This window comes from Nycticebus coucang, chromosome 19 (genome assembly GCF_027406575.1).
Source record: "Nycticebus coucang isolate mNycCou1 chromosome 19, mNycCou1.pri, whole genome shotgun sequence".
Taxonomy (NCBI): Eukaryota; Metazoa; Chordata; class Mammalia; order Primates; family Lorisidae; genus Nycticebus; species Nycticebus coucang.
In genome coordinates this window covers 27,040,066-27,065,740 of record NC_069798.1, presented here as the reverse complement: position 1 = coordinate 27,065,740, position 25,675 = coordinate 27,040,066, and the positions used below count along the sequence as shown (strand labels likewise).

At 38.7% G+C, this 25,675-nt stretch overlaps 1 protein-coding gene across 7 annotated transcripts in view; it reads right to left on the bottom strand.

Annotated features, from left to right (window-relative positions):
• MAPRE2 (microtubule associated protein RP/EB family member 2) overlaps positions 1-25,675 on the bottom strand; it is a 186,169-nt gene that overhangs the window by 72,322 nt on the left and 88,172 nt on the right. For 6 of the 7 annotated variants that reach the window (XM_053571095.1, XM_053571092.1, XM_053571094.1 and 3 more), the window contains one exon: positions 13,138-13,265. The exons of the other annotated variant lie outside the window; for it this stretch is intronic. In XM_053571095.1, coding sequence (XP_053427070.1) covers positions 13,138-13,258 — 121 coding nt within the window. In that variant the 5' untranslated portion in view covers positions 13,259-13,265. The remainder of the gene's footprint in view (positions 1-13,137; positions 13,266-25,675) is intronic. 7 annotated transcript variants of the gene reach the window in all.

Genomic DNA, 25,675 nt, shown 5'->3' with positions numbered 1-25,675 from the left:
TTCGAGGTCACCTTTAAAGAAATGCCCATCTGTAGGTGACATAGAGAGATGTTACTCTGTTTATTAATCAACAAAAAAATCAATAAACCAACAAATACTTAATGATGAATATGATCTTACTCTTAAAGAACCAAGTAACTTAGTCCTGGGATCAGAGAAATATACATGGAAAAAAACCCAGAGAAACAGAAAACTAGAAGTGCTGAACTACATGCATAGATACCTAAATACCAAAGGAGTTAGCTCTTGCCAAATAAAAATCCAAGAAAGAGTAATCAGTATCATTAAACAGATAAAATCAAATCCAGCTTACATAATCATTTTCAGTCCTCAAGAAGCTTAACTCCTAATGCTAAAAGCTTAAAACAAATACTCAATGACCTTTTATGTTTATTACAAACTATAAGGCTTTGTAAAGCTTAGAAAATTGAGATTAGAGAGCACTCACCTCTTGTTGATCAGGAGGAATGAGGGAATGTGGCATTTGAGATGGCCTTCAAAGGAGGCATTCCAAGCAAAGACAGGGGATCATGGCATGTAGTAAAAGTTGTGTTTGGGCAATGGGCAAAAGTAGGTTATGGGTAGGGAGCTGTGTGAGTAAATGCTGGAAAGGTGCATTGCAGCCAGATTGCTCAAGGCTTTAAATGCCAGGGGGAAAAAAGGAGCTTAATCTAATTTGGTAAACAGCTCAATGCTGATTTCCAGGCACAAGTGTCTTTAGAGAAGAGTGCCTACACTATGTCATTATTAAGTTCCAATTTTCAGAACATGTCTACTGTTAAGGGAAAATAAACTAAGGGGAAGAAAACTAAAACTGATCATTTTTCCCATTTTCTCAGGGAATTTCTACAGAATCATAGTTGATCACTTAAGTGCTGATTGACCAGTTCCAATTTAGTACTGAGTAAATGCGGTATTTGTCTTTTCATTCTTCTGAGACTTCCCTTAGAAGAATGGTCTCCAGCTCCATCTAGGCTGTTACAAAACATACTAGATCACCACTTCTCTTATGAATCCGTTCATGTATTTTTGGATACTTGGGTTTTGTCCACATCTCTGCAATTGTGATTTGTGCTGCTACAGACATTCACGTGCAAGTATCTTTTTTATGATTTTTTTCCTTTGGGTAAATACCAAGGTAATACATCATTTTATCAACAGTTACATATGCCAGGCTACTACATTAACTCCAGATACCAAGTTCACACAGATTGTAACTCCAGTAGACGATGGAGAGGCTTTTAGTATATAGCGTGAAATACAGTGGTAGGAATGGACCAGCACGAGACTATAGTCCACCTACACAATGCACCCTTTTCTCAGGTTGCTCTTTTTATGGCTGAGGTCACAATCCCTGGGACTAGTGACTGGGTGTTCCAGGGTTCTTCCCCAGATCGAAGCCATTTCACCCTCTCCCCAAGACTTACAGGTGAGGGCTCCATACTCATAAACTTCCTTTGAATCCAGTCCACCAGATCTTACCCACACCAATAATATTCTTTACTGCCACTCTCCAGAGGAGGGCGCTCTTCCCCATGCAGCTCCCTTGTGGCCGGAGACAGCCCCGAGAGCCAGGCATGGCACCAAAGGAAGCCCCCTGCCCTTAAAGAGGAACTCACAAGTAGCTACCATCTAACATTCACACTGATTGTAATATGTAACAGAATATTATTTTATAGTTAGTTTCTTTCTTTATATTTCCTAGGTTAACCCAGAATATCCTCTGTTTTCTAAGCACAATCTAGCATTAGAAGAAACCCAAATTAGTATGAGAAATATACAGTATTTACTTGAGGGATGCAATCATACGACCACAGTAGAAATAAAAGAATGGTATAATAAAAATTAAAATGAGTAAGAAACAGAAAAGAAGTTCCATAGATTTTTTTCAATAGGGGGTTTGAACATGACTATGTATAGTGTTAAAGCTGATGTACATGTTTTCATTAAAATTTGGCTGCTTCTACAGTTTTCAACAGTTCTTCCCAGAGCTGTCCCACAAATGTAATCTAGGAGAAACAAAAGCGGAGAACGATCCTCCGAAGGCAGAATGTTAAGGGAAACTGCAGGGAATGGCGCTGGCATTAGTTTCACATGTATAAGCTTCTTACTATCAAATAATTGGTCATAAAAAGCTTACGAGTGTTAAAACTTGGGTAAGAGCACACCCTTGGAAGGGAAGGGACAAAGAAAAGAGAGGTAACTTGATGTCTGTCGCAGTTACATCATGGTTTCAGAATGGGGAAAAAAAACCCAACCTGAAAAGGGATGGTGACTTTGAGACTTGCCAAGCAATCCTATTATTCTGTTTCCAGGTATGCAATTCCAGCATAACCAAACATTTGACAGTGATTTCTGACAGTCTTTTTAATAATCTATGTATCTAATGCACTATAATTTTAAAAACACAATTCAGAAAAAAAAATGGTTAGAAATGATTTCTTTTAGAGAGTACCAGACTCAAAAAGAACTAAAAGAAGACCTACCATTTGATCCAACACTCCCACTACTCGGTATTTACCCAAAGGAAAAAGAAACCATAAAAAAGACACTTGCACTTGAATGTTTATAGCAGCACAAATCATAATTGCAAATATGTGGACATTACCCAAGTGCCCATCAGTACAAGAGTGGATTCACAAAATGTGGTACATGTATACCATGGAGTACTACTAAGCCATAAAACAGGGGTGATCTAGTATCTTTTATAACAACCTGGATGGAGCTAGAGACCATTCTTCTAAGTCAGCGGTTCTCAACCTGTGGGCCGCAACCCCTTTGTAACAATGAAAATACATTGCGGCATTAAGAAGGTTGAGAACCACTCCTCTAAGTGAAGTCTCATAGGAATGGAAAAACAAATACCACATGTACTTTAGCACTAAACTGGAAATTAGTCAATCAACACTTAAATGCACATATGGAAGAAATGCCCCCAAAATACAAGTCTACAAAGACAGAAAGCAGATTAGTGGTTGCCCAGGGCTGGAGGTGTGGGGGGAAATGATGAGTGAATGTTAATGGGTATGGAGTTTCTTTTTAGGGAAATGAAAATGTTCTAAAATTAACTATGGTGATGGTTGCACAATTCAATGTGCTAAACATCACTGAACTATATACTTTAAATGGGTGAATTGTATGGCATACAAATTATATTACAATATTTTCAATATACTGAAATATAATTTGTTGTTGTAAAAAAAGACTAGCACAATCTGGAGACGTTTGGCTTGATGATCTTAACTGCGTAGGAGCAGGATGGGCTGCTAATACTTCAGACGGCGTCTACACTGTCTGCTGGTAAGACAGGCTGCCTGTCCACTTCGATGGTCTGAATAGAAATTTGTCAAAAAGAACATGGGTCATAAAAGAACAAGTTCTAACTGGGTATGATCTGTGCTTTTGTTGTATATATCCTTAGATCCTAGCTCACCATCTGACACATCGTAGGGACTCAATCTGCTGATTTCAGGAATAAAGCAATGTACATAATATCAAGATGATCTAAATGGTATCTCTAATCAAACTCACTATTTTCCTCTTCACTGTCTGAATCCTAGCCATATTAAAAATGTAGTTTGAATGGCATTTCAATTCAATTCAACTTCATAAATATTTATTGACCATCCACAAAATTTGCATAGTTGCTTGGCCAAAGACCCGAAACAAGGGTAAGACAAAAAGCTTTTCTAGATGGAAATAATCTTTCCTTTCTTTGAATACAGGACTTATTATGTGAAGCATTACTGTCTTCTTTTGCTACTTTGAATACTAATAATATACAGAAGTCTTACACATGTACATGCATGAAACACTGCATCTTCCCTCTGCCTTGATCAAATCTCTTCTGCTTAAAATGTCCTTTTGTCATTTTTCACACATAAATAGAAACTTCAAAAGCTTACAAACATCATCTCCTTTATGAAACTTTGCTGTTCTCAGCCCAGAAGTAGAGGGGAAGCCCAATAGCAGTTTGACTTGCATGTTAATTAGCTGTCTTTCCTGGTTGATTAACAAGTAGCTGTTTAAGATTTGGGGGTGGTGTCCAGTTCATTTTTCTACTGTGCTAGCACAGCGTCTGCTATCATAATTATCAGCAGATCTACAATTTCTATCCAGTAAAGGTTAGGAACTGGACTCTGGGTGGAGCTGGGAAACAGATATGGGAACAAGGGAACAGAACTGAACAGGAAATGGTGACTACTCTTAAATGTTGCATTATCACCTCCCTTTTTATAAGACTCAGAAAATACCAACTTCTCATAGAAGGGGTTGAAAAAGTATTGATGGAGCCTCTTAGCAAGGCCACTGCAATACAGGTTTCCTGAACAGAATTAAATATATGGAAAACAGTGATAATTTGATGAATAAGTCCTTTGGAGGACCAAGCTTGTAACAAACTCATTCTAGAAGATGTGCTTATCTTCCTCAGAGCATAGAAAGAGGAAATGAAGATGTAAAGGCCTCTCAATAGTTGTAATCCTAGCACTCTGGGAGGCTGATGTGTAGATTGCCTGAGCTCAGGAGTTTGAGAGCAGTCTGAGCAAGAATGAGATCCCCTCTCTACTAAAAAAATGAAAGAAAGAAAGAAGGAGAGAAGGAAGGAAGGAACTGAGTAGCTAGGAGTTATGAGAGGTGCCTGTAGTCCCAACTGCTCTGGAGGCTGAGGCAAGAGGGTTACTTGAGCCCAGGAGTTTGAGGTTGTTGTGAGCTGTGACACCATGGTACTTTGTGAGAGTACCATGTGACAGAGTGAGAGTGAGAGACTGTCTCAAACTTTAAAAAGAAAAAAGTTCCTATTCTTCTTCTTCACAGAGATGTTACATGAATTAAATAATACAAATAATAAGCATAGTTGAGAGAGATATAAAAGCTGAGGCATTATGACATCATTCTACCTCTAAAATACAAAACTAGGTATTATGTGCCTGGTTAAAATAATCAGAACTATAAAAATGAATAGGCTTGAATGGGACTGCTTTGGATATGAAATATGAATCTCCAAAATGCATGTTTCATATTCGAGGGTCACAAAACCAAAGAACAAAATGAAGTCCTTGGCTTCCTACTAGTGAAGAAAGGGTATGAACACATTCCTAAGATCCTCTGGTTTATCTGCTGAACAACTTCGGCAGGTTTCACCAACTCTTAAGTCTTTTCTCAAATAAACATATGAGGTGCTTAAGCAATCATAAATTCATTTATAAAAGGAAATGACTATTTTCTCCCAAATTTACACTCTTCATGTTTAAGTCTTTAGATGATTTAAACTGACAGAGAGAAAAGGAAAAGAAAAAAAAAGCAATATAAATATAATATTTTGTACAGAATGTATCCATCATATAAAGTAACTGACATCTTTGGAAAAATCAAAATAACTTTAAGTGTGCTGAAACATACTCTTTTTTTCTATTAAGAGACTGGTTTTTATTGACCTTAGAGAATGATTTCAAAATAAACACGTCATTATGTATTTTAAAAGTAAGTACTTATGGGTGGCTCCTGTGGCTCAAAGGGGTGGGGCACCGGCCCCATATGCCGGAGGTGGCAGGTTCAAACCCAGCCCCGGCCAAAAACTGCAAAAAAAAAAAAAAAAAAAGAAAAAGAAAAAGTAAGCACTTATCATAAAATGGAGACCCAATTAGAAGGGGCTCTAAAAGCTTCTGTAATTAGAATTATCAACTATAATTTTTTTTTTTTTTTTGAGACAGAGCCTTAAGCTGTGCCCCTGGGTAGACCTGGGTAGAGTACTGTGGCATCACAGCTCACAGCAACCTCCAACTCCTGGGCTCAAGCGATTCTCCTGCCTCCACCTCCCAAGTAGCTGGGACTACAGGCACCTGCCACAATGACCGGCTATTTTTCGGTTGCAGCCATCATTGTTGTTTGGCAGACAGGGTTGGATTTGACCCCGCCAGCTCAGGTGTATGTGGCTAGCGCCTTAGCTGCTTGAGCCACAGGTGCTGAGCCATATAAATGGGTCTTAAAACTCACCTTATCCTTAGACTCCAGCAAAGTTTCCCACCACCTTTACCAAGAACCCTGGGGCCATGGATTTAGGGCTCCAGGCAGGAAAGTCAATGCCAGGGCTTTGAGACTTGTTAATGTTATCATCATCATCACCTTCATCAAGTGTATCTACCTTAGACGTCTTCTTCTTTTTTTTAACTTTAGACTTCTTTTGATGACCCATCTCTTGGTATACTTCTCACCTCTAGGTCACAACCACTGATCCATTTGTGGTTTTTAAGCCAGTAAAACTCAGCAGGGTCTTATTACAGTAGATAGAGTAGATATAACAGAATTTGTGAATTATTGATATACCAAATAAGAACCCTGAAGACCGCATTCATCTGTGACATCTGAGAATTTTCCCACATGGGCGGGGGAAGAGATGGAAGTGTAGGATTTAACTGATGGTACTGTGTGGTACAAATTCCAAAATTATTATGTTGTTTGAGCTTACCGAGAATTCTCAAAGGCAACCACCAATCCTGTTTCTAATATGTTACCAATTTGCTTTGCTCCTGTGATAGTACTGTATTATGTTTATTGTGATTATATGTTTCCTGACTTTTTGTTAAGGAGATCTACTGCCAGCATTCTACGAAATAATTACACTCTAGGTGATCAATTTTCCTTAGCCAATTTTTCATTTCCCCTCATTTACGATGTTCATCACTACCCAGGAGAGACTCCAGTAGAAATAGGTAAGAATAGGATGCAGAGACATATATGTCTATTCCTAAGAAAAGTGCTAATTGAAATCACATGACACCTGTCCAGTTAGAGACCTGAATATAACACTGAGGTTTGGCTTCATGGAATTTAAAAATATCTGTTGTGTTCTTTCTTCCAAAGAAGTTAGCCAGTCTACAGTTTCTTGAGAATATGCCACATGTATGCATAGTTGCTTCAAACACGTAGTATAAAAACAATTTTCACATACTCACATGATGAGATCATCAGGAAAATTGTTCATATTTCTCTTAGCAAAGACAACATGCTTTGTGTACTCAAGGGCTGTCTATACTTTGTAAAGCACATGCCTTTCACTGACCAGAGTCCCTATATCATAAGGGGCCAATCTAACCTGGAGAGCCTGTTAGGGTAGATGAGACTAAGCCCCCCCCCCCACACACATTATCCTACCCACTAGTCTCTCCACCTGGCTCCGAAGGGAGGAGAGCATTTCTGACATGCTCCCCAAACTATGACCGTTCTCAACCCTCTAGGAGCACCCAAGTATTGCCAAAGAATTGGAAAGAAAGTCTCTCTCCACTGACTCCCTATGTCCCTACCTTCATTTTCCTACTTCCTCCTTTGGGCATCCCAATGCCCCCCAACCAGCACTCACCCCAGTGTGGTCTCTAATCTAAGAGAACAGAACCCTGCTGTATTGGTGTCCCCCGAGCCTAGCTGAAAGGAACACTCAAAACATGTTCGTTAAATAAAACTAAACTGATTGGCACAAATGAACGCAGTAATGAGATAAGTGAAGAGCAGCTGATCATTTTCCAAGATATACCATCCATACAGCAAAATTTACAGGAGCATTTGGCAAATGAAGGTGAATGCATATACACTTTCCCTCACTATGGCATTTTGCATTACAAAAGGCAGCACGCAAACAACCCCAACAAAAATAAAAACGCCAGTTTATGTTTATCTTTAGTAGCAAAGCATCAGGATATATGTAAATAAACAAATACAGAAGGGAAAAAAAACCCTAACGTATTTGCTATTCTGCTCAAAAAAATAAACTCCCTTTTGATCAGTGCATTAGTGAAGACACTTGGCCGTATTACAACTGCACCCTGAATTACCCAGCTCCTTTTTTGTCCCCTTCTCCAGTGAGTTGGTATGCTGAACCTGATCTGATTTTAATATTAACTCAAGTGTCAGCAAAAAAGCCGAAAAACAAATCGTAATACATCACAAGTATGGAGACTATTCCACTATATTAGTTATCGCTCTACCAACAAGAATATAATCTGATATGATGCAGTCTTTGTACAGAAAATAGAAAATAACACTCTGTGATTCATAAAGTCAAGTAAACTCTTGGGCTTACAGACACAGAATATCCTTACTTGGTTTCAATACCTGAGAGCTAATATGAGAAGCCCTACTAAATTTAGACTCTGAGCTGATTTCATCACTAACCTGTCCTGACAGAGGTCTCTGTGGAGAGAAGGGAGGAGGCACAGGGGATGCTATGCGAGGCTGGGATCAACCTATTTAACAGGCATAGATCTGTAGCCAGAAATGGTCACAAAGAACAGTCTGCTGGACTCAAGTCAGGGACGACTGCATCAGTGCAGAGCCCAGAGCACCTGTGGCACACATGGACGCATGTATGTGAATCCCAGAGTATACTATATATCCTAGCTCCTTCCACAGAGTTATCATGAACCCAGAACTGTAAATGTGACTATGATTATCATCAGCCAAATTCAGAAGCTTCCCAGAAGAACAAAATATTAGAAACTTGTTCCAAGACAAAGCTTGAATCAATTTGGAGAAGCACAAATTGAAACTGAATCAAACCCTAATCATTTTCTTTTCTTTTTTTTTTTTTTAAGCCAGTCAGGAAAATACCTAAAATTTTCATTTGAAAATGGCTTAATTCAAGTAACATTGTATTAAAATGCTAACATGCTCTGGAAAATAACTGAGCTCTTAACCAGCAGAGTGGCATTCCCCAGTAAAGGGACAGTCCAGGCATTGCCCACCCTGCATGTGGACTGTATCTCAGCCTGTGCCATAAATCAGGCATTTGCCGGTCCTGAGACATGAGTGGGAAGGAGGGAAGGAAGGTGCACAGAGAGGAAAGGAAAAGGGCCAGCGGTGCTGCCTCCTGCTGGGGGGAGAGTCACAGCCCCGCCCTTAGCAGACAAAGACCCAACATGGGACCCAGCCTGGGGAGAGGATCCAGACCCAGAGAAAGGATGTCAGAAAGAAATATCGGAGAAGGCTTGATGTGTCAGGGCAGGAGTGAGGGATGAGGAAGAGGAAAAGGTACTTTCTTCTACTCCATCCCACTCCCCTTGCCATTGTTTTTTCCTTCTTCCTCCATACAGACTATCTTCTCTTTCAACATCTCCACTAAAGTATCTGAAGTTGCTTAAGATGTTTTTAGAGATTTTTAGCATCATGCTGCCCATTCACCCTTGTTACTGCCTTATGAAATATCTAGTGAATTGGTTTGGGCTGATATTAAAGTAAAAATATATCTCTTACCCCCCTAAAAGTCCTATAAATTTCATTAAGCAATAGAAAAAAAATACAAAATATTTCTAAAGCTGAACTAACCTGATGTTACAAGCGGTCCAATGTATCCTCTCACCCCTATTCCACCTTAGGAAATTCACAACTATTACACATTTCAAAACATATTTAGGTGAGCAGTATATTGTCACATTGTTAGAGATAGTATTCACAGGCAGTGACAGTCTGCTTTCTGCTCATATAGCCCACTTTTTAACTTGAAACTTAAAGGCTGCTTTTCACAAGAAATAAATGCAAACCAGACATACATAAAATTACATGACCCAGATTTAATGTTCAAAGAAAATTCTCATAAGGCTGCATCCCTGGAGACATAAGTGGCACATTGTTTTCACTATTTTGCAACTTAATACAATGTATTTCCAAGTGTCCTATCTTCTCATACCATCTTTCCATTAAAGACCTTTTTAAAAATAATTACATGGAAACAAATGAGATATAATATCATAGAGCATAAAGGCAGAAAATACTGAAACAAATGCAACACCAACGTGAGGAAGCATTTCAGCTCTTTATGAGCTAAAGAAAAGGTGGTGATAGTTTTAATATTAAGCTAAATGGAGATCTCTTAGCTGGAAATAGAAAAAAAAAAAAAAAGAAAGAAAACGCAATAAGAAAAAAAGGCAAAATGGGAATCACCAGGATTGGAGCATAAAGTTTTAAGAAACAATAAGAAATAATATTGCTGAACAAGAAAAAATAATAAGTTTAAACATGTGAAGGCAGTTTATGTTTTTCCAGAGCATACCACTAAAATAAAATGCCACACAGTAAACTAAAAGGCATTAAATGTTGAAAAAAATTTATCCAAGAAATTTGACTACTCATAAGGGTGAAGAGGATAAATCACTTAGATCAACAATATTTGGTTTTGTTTTTATCCTAATAACACTGTCCAAGCTGCCTTAAATGTCTCCTAGAACAATGAAGGGTATAAATAAATAAATAGAAAGAAAGATAGCTTCCTCCTGAGAAATGTCATTGCTGAGGACAAAAGTCACAGATTAAATTACAAATAAGGGAAGTTCCAGATAGGTTCTGGATCATTTAACTTCATTTTAGTGGTTTGGGGTTTCTCAAAAATGTACTGTAAGTTCTAGCCTTTTGCAGAAAAGTATAGTGGGTTGCTTGTTAAAAGCAGATTTCTAGGCTTTGCACTCAGAGGTACCTATTCAGAAGGTCAAGGAATCCAAGCATGTGCTTTTTCAGCAGCTCCCCATGTGACTATCTATGCATATGGGCCACAGCTCATACTCTGAGAAAACTACTGCCAAAAATAAAAGACCTGTCTCTCTACTATGGAGATTAACACTTTTTTTTTTCTAGCAAAAAAACAGTTTCAGAAAGAAATGAGGGGATGAAATCTTTAAATATGCTTTCTTCTTCTGAACTGTCAACCTTATAACCTTAGGTAGCCAGCAACTTACCCTAATCAAAATTTCATCTATTTAGTAGTGATCAAAATTGCTTCTACAGGTTTTTATCAAGTCACACTTGGCAGCAATGTAGCTACAAATGATTGTAAATGTGCATCAATGCTTTAAGACAACTATGTAAGAATCTTTCACAAATGCTGCTTAAAATTTTGTTGAATCTACCTTCTGAGCCATTTGAAAGTTCTGAAAAAGTTATGTATATTGCTCATAAAACATCTACTACTGTATCTAAAACTACTCCAATTCACTCTTATTTCATCTGTCCCTACCAAATTACATGACCCCCAAACTGTCCAAGGCATTGCACAAAAAGCTCCTCATGGGTTCCTTTGACATTTCAGACTCATGACTGGGAATTTTCTCTACGGTCCTTCCCTTTTCCTTATCCCATTCCTTTCTGTGTCTCTTTTTCTTGGTAACCAATCCATTCTCCTCATCCACATGTACACGCACCCCCTTGGTGAGTAAGATGGACATTTTTGTCTTTGCCTCTTAGCAGTTATAAAACCGTGCAGCAGGTACTGAGGGGAAAGGGACAATTTCACAAATAATGACAACAGGAAGTGGTATGTGCCATTAATAAAGGGATTGCTAAGAACAGGGAAACTCTATTATTTTTTCCCCAGCAAATTGAACATCAAATATCAGTGAGCTCCAGAATGCATAGCAAGAATAGCACAGAAATAGTTGAATGAGTAGAGGTCTGAAGTTAAGTAAGATACAATAGGAATTGTTTCTGAATAAAACTTTTAGAGCCATTTCAGTAGATCTCACACACACACACACCCCATCAAGATGGTCTAAGTCTGCTTTTCTAAGAACTGGTTAGTTAGCACCCACTATTCACCTCATAAATCAATGGACTTTCATGTCTGAGGTCTAGGCACAGAGAGGCAGGTGAGGAAATGCCCAGGTTCTAGCCCACCCATCACTGTCTTCCGAATGGGGAAAATCATCACGGGGGAAGAGATGTCATTAGTATTAAAAGTCAGTCTTCTATGGTATTCTGATCAAATCCAGACCTGGCAAAGGGAGAATACCTAAATTGTTGGGTGCTGACTCAGACATGATCTGAGAGTGACTACAGGGGTTTTCCGAATTCTGAAGGTATTGCACAAAATCTTTCTTCCACACATGACCCCTGGGAAAGACAGCAGAATGTTCAATACCAATGCATCAGCTAAAATCGGTAACTCCTTCATATCTATTCTGGCTCATGGGAATTTCACAGCAGTACACTGCAGTAACATTTTCTGTTTTCTAATATCATTTTTGTGCTAGAGCCAGAGGCAAGGAGGACATATCTTATCTATTTAGTTTACAAGAAGAAAATAATCCCTGTTTCCAAAGGAGAACTATTTATTTGATAAATACAGGAATCAAAGAATAAATTACTTCACTAGCAACATTTTTTTTTTGCAGTTTTTGGCCAGGGCTGGGTTTGAACCCGCCACCTCCAGTATGTGAGGCTGGTACCCTACTTCTTTAAGCCATAGGCGCCACCCTACTAGCAACTTTTTTTTTATACTATGCCCTTACTTTATCATTGAAGTCAAATCTTATTTTTAAAGCAAGTTTAATTCAACATGAATTCTTTGCAGACCTACTTTATACCAGGTATAAACAACTGCAAGCATTCAACAAAAAATAAAATTGGGACCTGTCTTCAGGACTCGCATACCTTTAGGGGCAGTAAGAGTTAGCCGTTCTAACACAGAGTGGCAAGTGTTATTCCGGAGGGATGGGCACAGCATGTCAGGAACACCACGGAGCCTGGGAGGCTGGGGAAACATTTCACAGCAGGATTGGCAGGTAGGCTAGATTTTAAAGTGTGAACTGGATTTTCCCACAAACAAAAATGAGGGGAAAGACCTTAGCAAAGGAAGCATGAAAAAAGCTTTGTGATGCAAAAGGAAGAGTCTTTAGGGAACAAAGAGTATTGTGGGGGGCTGAGGTATAAGGGAGAAAGATGTGGAGCATGAAAGTGAGAAGATGGGTGGCAGACAGAACAGAAACAACTTCATCAGCCCCTTGAAGAGAGTTTGAAGTTTATCCCAGGAAGGACAATGGGAGCCTGAGGTTTTTAAGGAGGGATGTTGCAAGACTTGATCTGTGTTTTCAGGAGGTAAGTATGTGGGCCGACAGAGGATAACAGAATAAAGGCTAGGAGACAGAAGGCATTTCAAGGCTCCAGCAAGAGACCATTCAGGATGGCTCTACATGCTTGGAGGCTCATAAACATCCCTACCCCCACCCCAAAGACATGTTCTTTTGTTATACCTGAGCTTTTCCCCTTTAATTATCTATCAATATTCTTCCTATTCAAAATATATCATCTAAGTTCATAAAATCACATTCCACATGATAGACAGGAAACATTTAGACAAATACTTAAAAGATAATCTCTTACCTGAACAAAGCTGCTCCACTTTTGTGTAGTTTAAAGATACTATGTCATTAACCCAGGCAATGATGTCATGTCTGCTCATCGTCTCTTGGGTTATCGAGGTAGAATACACATTGACTGCCATTCCCCAACTAGAAAAAACACAAAACCCAAGTTATCCACCTACAAGAACACAATTAACACAGAAACATAAGAAACCTATCCAAGATTGGGGTCCCTGGCAGAGCTTTAGGGGATGGAATAGTCCTGCTCTGGCTGAGCTCTTTTCTCTTTCTCTATTCTACATATTTGCCTTAATATTAAATTATTATTTAAATATTAATTATACAATAATTAAATTTCATACTTTTTCACACACTTTTCATAGTACCATTCTATACCTTCCCAACTAGATCCAAAAGTTCCTGAGGTTCTGAGATTCCTAATTTAAATTACAATTTAGAGCTTCACTCTTGACCACAAGTCTGTGTGGTATTAAAAAGTTATCAAGTCTATAACAAGGTACATCAAAGTAGTCTTTTAACTTTATTCATTATTTCACAGTAATTTCATTATAAGTACTCGTAAATGTCAGAGTTTGGCCATTCTTATAGGTGTGTAATGATACAGGTTTCTTTTTAAAATTTAAACCCCACTGAAACTCTGCAATTTTGCCTATTGTGTAGAATATACGTGTGTGTGTCTACATATTACAGATAAGCATTAATTTTTATTTTAGAAATGTTCAAATACATGCAAAAACACAGAGAATGAAATAATAAACCAGTTAAGTTTACTCTTTGGCTTCAATATTTATTAATACAATCTTGTTTCACTCATACTTCCATCAACGCCCCCTCTGCAATTCTACCCCTTGCTTCCTAAGCCAGATTATTTTGGAGTAAATCCCAAGCATTACATCATTTCACCTATAAATATTTCGATGTATGTTTCTGAAAAATAAGAATATTACCAAAAAAAGACCAAACGACAAAACTATCATCACATCTGAAAATGAAAATAATTACTTAATGTCAAACATGCATTTCAATGTCTTATAATTCTGTTTCAGTGTGTTTGAATCAGGATTCAAATAAGGTTCATACATTGTGATTCTCTAACATGTTCTTTAAATTTTGTATAGGTTTCTCCGTTTCTAGTCTTTCTTTGCAATTTCTTTTTTTTTAATAGTTGAAGGAACTGGGTTGTTAGGTAGAGTTTCCATATCTGGATTTTTTTTGTTCTTGCATCCATTAGTGTGTTTTAACATGTTCCTCCTTCCTTTCCATTTCTATGGTTGGTAATTCCATACAGAGGCTTGATTTGATTCAAGTTCTAATGGGGCAGGGGTTGTGCCCAGACTACCACATGCCATATTAGAACTTCCATCAGGAGGCACGCCATGTGGAACTGACTCCTTCTCTGATATTGTCAGCCACTGATGATATCTGCTTAGATCCAATAATTCATTAGAAACTTCAAAGTGAAATTCTATTATTCATTCTTGATTTATTAGCTGGGATAATCTACAAAATATTTCCCTCTGCATTAACAATCACATAGGAAAGGCAGGAGAGATGCCTGATTCTTTTTCTGTTACCAGTTTGCAAAACAATGAACTAACTGCGATATTCTCGAAACACAACCAATGAGGTGTTTTAGTTTTTTGGAGTATAATTATTAATTGATGGACTTAAACATATTGGATATGTCCCAAACCATTGCAGTTATACTCCTTGATGTACGAAGCTTATGAGAGTTTATTCAAGCTGGCTTCTGAGTTCTTTTGACAAAGTTCTAGTTGTCCTTGATAACCTCTCTGCTTCTAGTATGACCAGATGTTCCTCGTTCAACCTGTACATTTCCTGCCTCAGACCTAGAATCAGTCACTTCTCAAGGGTTCTTAATTACTTTTTTTTTTTATTGTTAAATCATAGCTGTGTACATTAGTGCAATCAAGGGGTACAATATGCTGCTTTCATATACAATCTGAAATATTCTCATCAAACTGTTCAACATAGCCTTCATGGCATTCTCTTAGTTACTGTATATTGACATTTGTATTTTGCCTTTAGTAAGTTTCACCTGTACCCATTTAAGATGCACCGTAGGTGTGGCTCCACCCATTACCCTCCCTCCACCCTGACCTCTCCCCTCCCTTCCCCTTCCTTGGCCCTTTCATCATAGTCTTGTGCTATAGTTGGGTTATAGCCTTCATGTGAAAGCTATAATTTAGCTTCATAGTAGGGCTGAGTACATTGGATACTTTTTCTTCCATTCCTGAGATACTTTGCTAAGAAGAATATGTTCCAGCTCCATCCATGTAAACATGAAAAAGATAAAGTCTCCATCTTTCTTTAAGGCTGCATAATATTCCATGGTATAAATGTACCACAATTTGCTAGTCCATTCGTGGGTCGATGGACACTTGGGCTTCTTCCATGACTTAGCAATTATGAATTGGGCTGCAAAAACATTCTGGTACAGATGTCTTTTTTATTTTGTGATTTTTGGTCTTCTGGGTACAATCCCAGTAAAGAAATTATAGGATCGAATGGCAGGTCTATTTTTAAGTCTCTAAGTATTCTCCAAACATCCTTCCAGAAGGAACGTATTAGTGTGCATTCCCACCAGCAGTGTAGAAGTGTGCCCTTTTCTCCACATCCATGCCAACATCTCTGGTTTTGGGATTTTGTTATGTGGGCTACTCTTACTGGGGTTAGGTGATATCTCTAAGTAGTTTTGATTTGCATTTCTCTGATGATTAAGGATGAGCTTTTTTTCATGTGTTTGTAGATCGTGCATCTGTCTTCTTTAGATAAGTTTCTCTTCAAGTCCCTTGCCCACCCTGAGATGGGATCATGTGTTCTTTTCTTGTTAATATATCTGAGTTCTCTGTGGATTCTGGTTATTAAACCTTTATTGGAGGTATAACCTGCAAATATTTTCTCCCATTCTGAGGGCTGTCTGCTTGCTTTACTTACTATGTTCTTGGCTGTGCAGAAGCTTTTTAGTTTGATCAGGTCCCAATAGTGTATTTTTGATACTGCTTCAATTGCCTGGGGAGTCCTCCTCATAAAGTATTCACCCAGGCCAATTCCTTCAAGAGTTTTCCCTGCACTTTCTTCAAGTATTTTTATAGTTTCATGTCTTAAGTTTAAATCTTTCATCCAGTGAGAGTCTATCTTAGTTAATGGTGAAAGGTGTGGGTCCAGTTTCAATCTTCTACAGGTTGCCAGCCAGTTCACCCAGCACCATTTTTCAAATAGGGAATCTTTTCCCCACTGAATGTTTTTAAATGTCTTGTCAAAGATTAAATAATGGTAAGTAGCTGGATCCATCTCTTGGTTCTCTATTCTGTTCCAGACATCTACTTCTCTGCTTTTGTGCCAGTACCATGCTGTTTTGATCACTATCGATTTATAGTACAGTCTCAGGTCTGGTAGCGTGATTCCTCCTGCTGTGTTTTTATTGCTGGGTAATGTTTTGGCTATTTGAGGTTTTTTCTGATTCCATATAAAATGAAGTATTATTTTTTCTAGATCTTTAAAATATGACAATGGAGCTTTAATAGGAATTGCATTAAAATTATATATTGCTTTGGGTAGTATGGACATTTTAACAATGTTGATTCTTCACAGCCATGAGCATGGTATGTTTTTCCATTTGTTAACATCTTCAGCTATTTCTTTTCTTAAAGTTTCATAGTTCTCTTTGTAGAGATCTTTCACGTCCTTTGTTAGGTATACTCCCAAATATTTCATCTTCTTTGGCACTACTGTGAAAGGAATAGAGTCCTTAACTGTTTTTTTGGCTTGGTTATTGTTGGTATATATAAACACTACAGATTCATGGGTGTTGATTTTGTAGCCTGAGAAATTGCTGTATTCCTTGATCACTTCTAAAAGTTTTCTAGTAGAATTCCTAGCGTTTTTCAGATATACGATCATATCATCTGCGAAGAGTGAAAGTTTGATCTCTTCTGACCCTATGTGGATATCCTTGATCGCCTTTTCTTCCCTAATTGCAATGGCTAAAACGTCCATTACAATGTTAAAGAGCAATGGAGACAACGGGCAACCTTCCTGGTTCCTGATCTAAATGAGAATGATTTCAATTTAATTCCATTCAGTACGATATTGGCTGTGGGTTTGCTGTAGATGGCCTCTACTAGTTTAAGAAATGTCCCTTCTATACCAATTTTCTTAAGTGTTCTGATCATGAAGGGATGCTAGATACTACCAAAAGCTTTTTCTGCATCAATTGAAAGAATCATATGGTCCTTATTTTTTAGTTTGTTTATGTGCTAAATTACATTTATAGATTTACATATATTGAACCAGCCTTGAGACCCTGGGTCTGGTGAATAATTTGGTGTATAACTTACTATGTTCTTGGCTGTGCAGAAGCTTTTTAGTTTCATCAGGTCCCAATAGTGTATTTTTGATACTGCTTCGTATGGTCCTTATTTTTCAGTTTGTTTATGTGCTGAATTACATTTATAGATTTATGTATATTGAACAAACTTGGTTGTGGTGTATAATTTTTTTGATGTGTTGTTGGATTCTGTTTGTTAGGATCTTACTGAGTATTTTTGCATCAATATTCATTAGTGATATTGGTCTATAATTTTCTTTTCTTGTTGGGTCTTTCCCTGGTTTGGGGATCAAGGTGATGTTTGCTTCGTAGAATGTGTTGGGTAATATTCCTTCTTTTTCTATATTTTGGAAGAGGTTTAGTAATATAGGTACTAGTTCTTCTTTAAAGGTTTGGTAGAATTCTGACGTAAAGCCATCTGGTCCTGGACTTTTCTTTTTAGGAAGATTTTGTATAGTTGATGCTATTTCAGAACTTGATATAGTCCTGTTCAACATTTCCACTTCATTCTGGCTCAGTCTTGGTAGGTGGCATACTTCCAGGTATTGGTCAATTTCCTTCAGATTTTCATATTTCTGAGACTAGAGTTTCTTGTAGTATTTGTTAAGGATTTTTTGAATTTCTGAGGGGTCTGTTGTTATTTCATCATTACCATTTCTGATTGATGAAATTAGAGATTTTACTCTTTTTTTCCTGGTTAGGTTGGCCAAAGGTTTATCTATTTTATTGATCTTTTCAAAAAACCAACTTTTGGATTTATTGATCTGTTGTATAATCTTTTGTTTTCAATTTCATTTAATTCTGCTCTGATTTTGGTTATTTTTTTTCTTCTGCTGGGTTTTGGGTTGAAGTGTTCTTCCTTCTCCAGTTTCTTGAGATGTCCTATTAAGTTATTAACTTCCTCTCTTTCCGTTTTCTTGAGGAAGGCTTATAGTGCTATAAATTTCCCTCTTAGGACTGCCTTTGCAGTATCCCAGAAGTTCTGATAACTCGTGTCTTGATTTTTGTTTTGTTCCAAAAATTTGGTGATTTCCTTCTTGATCTCATCTATAACACATCTATCCTTCAGCATAAGGTTGTTTAGCTTCCGTGTCTTTATATGGGTATGCAGGTTCCTGTTGTTATTGAGTTCAACTTTTATTCCATGATGGTCTGAGAAGATGCAAGGACTAATTTCTATTTTTTAAAAGTTGCTGAGGTTAGATTTGTGGCCTAGGATGTGGTCTATTTTGGAGTATGTTCCGTGTGCTGATGAGAAGAATGTGTATTCAGTTTTTCTGGGATGAAATGTTCTGGAGATGTCTGTTAAGTCCAGATGTTGAATGGTTAAGTTTAAATCTAAAATTTCTTTGCTAAGCTTCTTTTTGGAGGATCTGTCCAGCACTGCTAAAGGGGTGCTAAAATCTCCAACTACTATGGAACTGGAGGAAATCAAGTTGCTCATGTCTGTTAGAGTTTCTCTTACAAATTGAGGTGCGTTCTGGTTGGGTGCATAAATGTCAATAATTGAAACCTCATCGTGTTGAGTATTACCTTTAACAAATATGAAGTGTCCATCCTTATCCTTCCTTATTTCAGTTGGTTTAAAGCCTATTGCGTCTGTGAATAGGATTTCAATGCCTGCTTTTTTCTGCTTTCCATTTGCGTGGAGTATAGATGACCATCCCTTCACCTTGAGTCTATATTTGTCTGTTAATGTAAGATGAGATTCTTATATGCAGCAGATATCTGGCTTGAGTTTTTGTATCCAGTCAGCCAATCTGTGCCTCTTTAGGGGACAATTTAAACCATTCATATTAACTGAGAATATTGATAAGCCTTCGAGAGTCTGGTGGACATTCTTAATCCTTTTGCGACTGTGGAAGTTGGAATTTGATCAAAATTTTCTGGGTGGGTTTACTTTTATGGTGTAGGATTATGCTGGTCTTTATGGAGGATAGGTCTGAGAATATCCTGGAAGCTGGTTTAGTTATGGCAAATTTCTTCAACATGTGAATGTCATTGAAGTATTTAATTTCTCCGTCATAAATGAAACTCAGTTTAGCTGGGTATAGGATCCCTATTGAAAGTTATTTTGTTTTAGGAGTTTAAAAGTCGATGACCATCCTCTTCTAGCTTGAAAGGTTTCAGCAGAGAGATCTGCAGTTATTCTAATATTTTTGCCCTTGTAGGTGATACTTTTTTTTTGTCTGGCTGCTTTCAGAATTTTCCCCTTCATATTAACTTTAGTGAAATTGATTATGATGTGTCTGGGGAATGTCTTATTTGGGTTGAGTCTTGCTGGAGTTCTGAAACTGTCTATCTGAATTTCAGAATCTCTTGGCATATCTGGAAAGTTTTCCTTCATAATCTCATGGAGAAGAGACTCTGTGCCTTGTGAAGCCACTTCATTGCTTTCGGGGATCCCTATAAGGTGAATACTGGTTTTCTTCAAATTATCCCAGAGCTCTCTGAGAGAGTGATCTGTTTTTGTCCTCCATTTCTCTTCCTCTTTGAGAGTTTGGGAGCGTTCGAAAGCTTTGTCTTCAATGTCAGAAATCCTTTCTTCTGCTTGTTCCATTCTGTTACTGAGGGATTCTACTGTGTTTCTCAGATCTTTGAGGGCTGCAACTTCTTGTCCCCATGTGTCAAAATCTTTGGTCATTTGGTCTTTGAATTCGTTAAATTCTTGAGATATCTTTTGTGTTACTGCTTGGAATTCTAATTTGATGTTATTTGCTATCCAGATTCTGAATTCGATTTCTGACATCTCAGCTGTTTGTTTGTGCATGGGATCTTGTGCTGTGTCTGCCCCACTGATCCTTGGGGTAGTTGATGTACTCTGATTATTCATATTGCCAGAGTTTTTCTATTGATTTTGCTTCATGATTGTTTTTCACCATTGCCTCTGGCTGTCCTCAGAGTTGGGGAGGTGTCTCTCCAAGATTAGACCCCAGTGGGATCACTCTATTATTGCTGGATCTTTGTAGGTAGTTACCCTGTGTAGTTCCTCTGGGGCTGCCCCGTCCAGGTTGTTGTGGTTGTGGAAGCAGCTCCGGAGTGTGACACACCAGATCCAGGAACAGGGTGGGGAGTGGCGCGCATGGTTCTGGGAGTGTCTGGCGCCCAGTGACTTTGGCACATAGACCCCAAGGCTCCAGCAGTCTCTGGCCAGGAGAAGGGCTCTGCACAGAGGCAGGGAGGGCTCCAGAGGGCACGCAGATACCAGAGTCCCTGGTCAGATGAGTGGGCCGGTGTGGAGGCAGGGAGGGTGCAGGAGGGAGGATGCAGGGTTGTGCAGCTCCTGCAGGTCCTAGTCAGGGCATGCGGAGGCCCGGCGGGCACGGGTTGGGGGTCACGGTGCAGCTCTTATGGGGGTCTGGCAGTGCCAAGCCCAGGAGTTTGAGGTTGCTATGAGCTGTGACACCACGGCACTCTAACCAGGGCAACAGCCCAAGGCTCCAGTGTGCCAAAACCTGTCTTACTCTGTCCCTGAGGGTTAAGGCTGTAAGGCAGCTCAGTCCCCACCTTTAGGCTGATCAGTCACTAGGTTACTAGCTCCCGCCCTATCCTTGCTCTGAGACCCTGGGGGCAGAGCTTGCCGGGGCAGTTCTCTCACAATGGTTCCCTGTGGCACACAGCCAAACACTATTAGCTCCATCTGGCTCAGCAGCTCAGTCTGGGGCCCTAGACAATGCTCCAAATTCTCCACACTCCTGCTCAGGCTCTCCCCAAGGCAGTTCAACTGAGTGCCAAGTCCAAAAACACTGAAACAGTTCACAGGTAAGGCCTTTCCGGTTTTCAGTCTCACTGCTGCTTGTATGTATGGTTGCCGACGGGATTAGGTCCATTGAACACACGCAATTACTTGCCAGTTTTCCACTGTTTTTGTCCTCCTCTTGGGGTCCAGAAGTCCCTTGCTGACTCCCTGTATCCTCAAAGAGATGATTATAGGCAGATCCCACCAGCCAGAGATGCCTGGAGTCTTATCTCCCCAGACTCACCGTGCCCAGTTGCAGGGAAGCTGTTACCCAGCCACCATCTTGCTCCACCCCCACCTTGATTCTTTTTATTGCCAAATGGTATTCAGAGATATGGAAGTAATGTTTTACAGCAAGACTAGATATGATAACAAAATCTATAGTTTATAGGTTTCACACAAAAATCCATGTATTTATGAAACAGTTGTGCTTAGAGTTCTGACTTACTCTTATCAAAGTAGTAAAAGTCTGCTTTCTACTTCAAAGTGCTGAATGAAACTTTTATTCATAAATAAATGTAAAAATAAATAAACATTCATCCATCCCCAGAGACACCCTTATCTCTAAACTTATATTCTCCTGATGATCAGAAAAATCTCCATGGCATTGGAATCTCAGATAATGTGATCATAGTTACTGCTTTCTGACTCATTATTCAAGGATTTAAAAAAATATTTTGGTCAATAACTTCCACTGTTTTCTTTAATCTATCATTGATGAAACAAAAACATTTGCTTTTAAAGTCTAGTCAATTATTTTTATCACTTTTGTAAATGACATAAAAGCTTAATAGGAATAAATAATTCAAAATTTAAATATTTTGGGCTTCTGATGTAATTTCCATTTACTGGCATAGCTAATGGCAGTTGATGTCCTCTTCTACCATCTCTTCTTCAGGTGTCAGGGTATACTTTTGTATTACCAGGCAATGTACTGATGCAGAGGGAGGCGCTGAGGCCCAATTATGCTAGATGGCACCCAACCAGATTGAGATGGAGTATTTGTTCTAGATGATTTAAAAATAAAACTGAACACAAAGCAGGAAAGAAAAATAATTCACATATAAGTGAGTATGTTCTGTGATTACATAAAAGGAAGAAATATACAACAAAAAGGGGAGAAGAGCCATGGCAGCTTTTTAAAAAATCTATAAGAACAGGGTGAGACACAACTACAAGAGGGATTCTACCAAACAAATTCTGATATTGCGACCTGGTTATTTACCCTCGTGCTAACCTGAAATTAAAAACAAAAATAATCCATAAGAACAAGGAAGTAAGTCATTTGCTGAAGTTAGTCAACGAAACACACTTTCTTCCGGGTCTTTATTGACATAATTCACCTAAGGACAATTAACTGTATTTTCATAATCAAAACATACACTTAGCACATACAGGCAAGTAAAGCCACTGCCTGACTTCAAGGAGCTCGTTAAGATGACCAGGAAAATCATGAAACTAGCACTGAATTTGTGCTTTGGAAAAACACTGAAAATTCAACCAGTGGGCTGACTACTCAAATCTCTACCACACCCTTCTCTAGCTGACAGAGCAGCAGTCTGCAGAAACCCTGCCATGGGGGCAACCATGTGTCAAGGGACTTGTGGGAAAAATAGGTTAGAGGACAGATCAAGAGTAAGGGTGAGCCAATAAAGGTTAGTTCTTTTTTCTTTTTTTCTTAAAGTTTCTAAAATAAAACAACATTAAATAATTAAGACTTTAATATTTAGTTCAAATTAATGCCAATGAAATCAATATGTTTAATTTCTATTTACCATCCATGCTGATTAAGATATTCTTATAATCTATCTTCCTTTTTCAAATTTCAGCAAGGTACTTCTAAATTCATGCCACTCTGTTGGCTATCTTTTGTTCCCTTTTTCAGCCCCAACCCCAACATCCAGCTCTTCCGATTGACAACTTTGAGTCTGTACTCACCCTCCACGGAAGGAGAACATCCCTTTTTAAGTCAGGTGGTGATCAAAGCAGAAAAAGAATTCTGTTTCTGCACTGCCCTCCACCCTTTTCTCTTCCAGATTTCTTCAGCTCCCATTTTTTTCTGCAAGTGCAACTTTAAACACAGCCAAACGTCAATGATCTGGCTCAGGTTAGAGAGTATTAAATAGTCCTAGTCCTTCTGTGGACACATCCTAAATCTTACAATTTCATTATAATTTCCTGAGTCTCAATCTGTATGACAGCATAAGGGTAGAAGACCCCGTCCCTGCGTAGTCTACAGAAATGTTAGGTGGATAACACAAGGAATTTCTCCATTCTTTTCAAGTTACAGTGATTCCACTGATCCTTCAAAGAATCCTGTTAGGAGGAAAGCAGTGTAAGAGTTCCATGCTTCCCTTACAAATGTGGACACAAACAATCCAAGCAGGATTCTCAGTCCTTGAAAATATTACCAAATATGTGAACTTCCTATTAAAGGTAGGAATTCCAACAATTCAAAATATGATTTTTTTTAATTCACTGAGTAACTTCCAAAGACTCAGTCAAGAAAAATCAATGGCTATGAAAGGTAAGGTCTTAATGAATGCTGTGGAATACAAGCACTGCAGCACACACGGTTCCTCCTGAATCTGGGAATGCAGCATGCCTTTTACATGGAATGACCGTTTATCCTTAGATGACCTGCTGGGTGGCCTCCGGGACATAAGCATTTCTCTCTGTGGGTCTTTGCAAAGATAAAAGTCAAAGCACTATCCCCTGCTCTGTGGCATTCCATCCGCATCTTAACCAGATCACCATGTGTTTAAGACCTGGTTAGTGCAGCAGCGCAGAGGACAGGAGATGAGGGAGGGGCGCTTTCCTGCCATTACAGTCCTTGGGTCACTGTATTTTAATGCTGTATTTAAAATTGTATTTTAAAATACATTTTCATTCATTGCTCCTACTTGAAAATAAACAATCACAATATTCTTATATACTGTTTATGTGAATGTTGAAATGCCCTTCTGGGAAGGTGGCAATATGTGGTTGTTTTTATGTTTTTCTTCAAGCAGGAGAGAGAAAAACACCCAGATAAAGAAAAATCCCTTCAGACTTTCATCAGGCCATGTGATGATTTGGGCTTGTTTGTGGATAGTAATTTGGGCTTGACTTCAGAAAAAGAACAGCCTCAGGCTGAGGACCAATGTGTTCAATCTACCCAACTTCACCCTTTATCAACATTTAGGGGAATGGCTGGGCAGGGAGGTACAGCAGGTTTATGCTCTGCACCAGTTATTGAGCCAATTAGACATTGCATTTCTGCTTACTAGAACAAATGGAATTTTTTGTGAGACTTGAGTTACACTACTGAGCAAAGCTTGGATAAAGGCCTGGCAAGCCCCAAATTCTGTTAACCAAAATATGAACCTACCACCTTACCAGTCCTGAGCCCAAAACCGAATTGCAAAATATTCTACAATTCTGTGTCCAGGAACAAATTTGGCAATTATTTCAGAGGAATGGTGCTTCAAAATTAATAAATAGGTAAAATGTCACAGCTAGCATTGTGTGTTAACTGAAATTATTTATCACAGCCATCCTTCAGGCCAGGGAACTACCTTTCCTCATTTTTTCTCTTCACACTTTCACTGATCACTCTTTTCAGAGGACAAAACAGTGGGTAATTTGTTTATTTGTTTAGTGAAAGCTATTATAAATTCGATTTTTTTTTTTTTTTTAAGTATCTAACATCTGAATTCACCAAGCTTCCTCAGTTTAGACACGACCATCCTCAAAGAAAAACAGTCTTCCGTAAGGGGTTGGCTAGTGTCTGCTGCCCTGCACAGAAGCCCCCATTTGGATTAGTTTACCCCAAACTCACTTTGAAGCTGAACCTTTAAAAGGCCTTTTGGACCCAAGTTCCGTTCTCTATGTCACTCCCTAAAGAAATCCAGTTGGAAACTTCATGTTCAATACAGAATGTTCTGAGAATTCAACCCCTCCCATGCTAATGTACTCTGTTGACACATTTTGCACTGACAACCAATACCCATATTTGTGACTGTCTTTTTTCTCTTTTATAACAGTCTTTGTTTTCAGCATGTTCCCTCAGCTATGACCAGCAGTTTAGGACAAGTGTATACAGTGTACTTTTCACCCATTTTCACAGGAATAAAACAAAGAGCAGACTGGAAAAGAGATACAATTTTTCTTTCACTTGAGAAACTTACTTCATTTCACATAATGATTTCTGAAGGCCTTATAACCCAAGTGGTTTCTTAATTAATGTTTAGAAATATCAGTGCTTGACCGGAAGAAGCCATGTCCAGCTGACCAGGTATTAGAGTTCCTTTCAAAAATGTCTGTATTCGAGGCGGAGCAAGATGGCAGCCGAGTAACAGCTTCTTTGCATTTGGGTACCGTGACTCTGGGGAGATAGGAATCCAGGCATCTCTGGCTGGTGGGATCTGCCTATCACCACCCCTGAGAGGATACAGGGAGTCACCG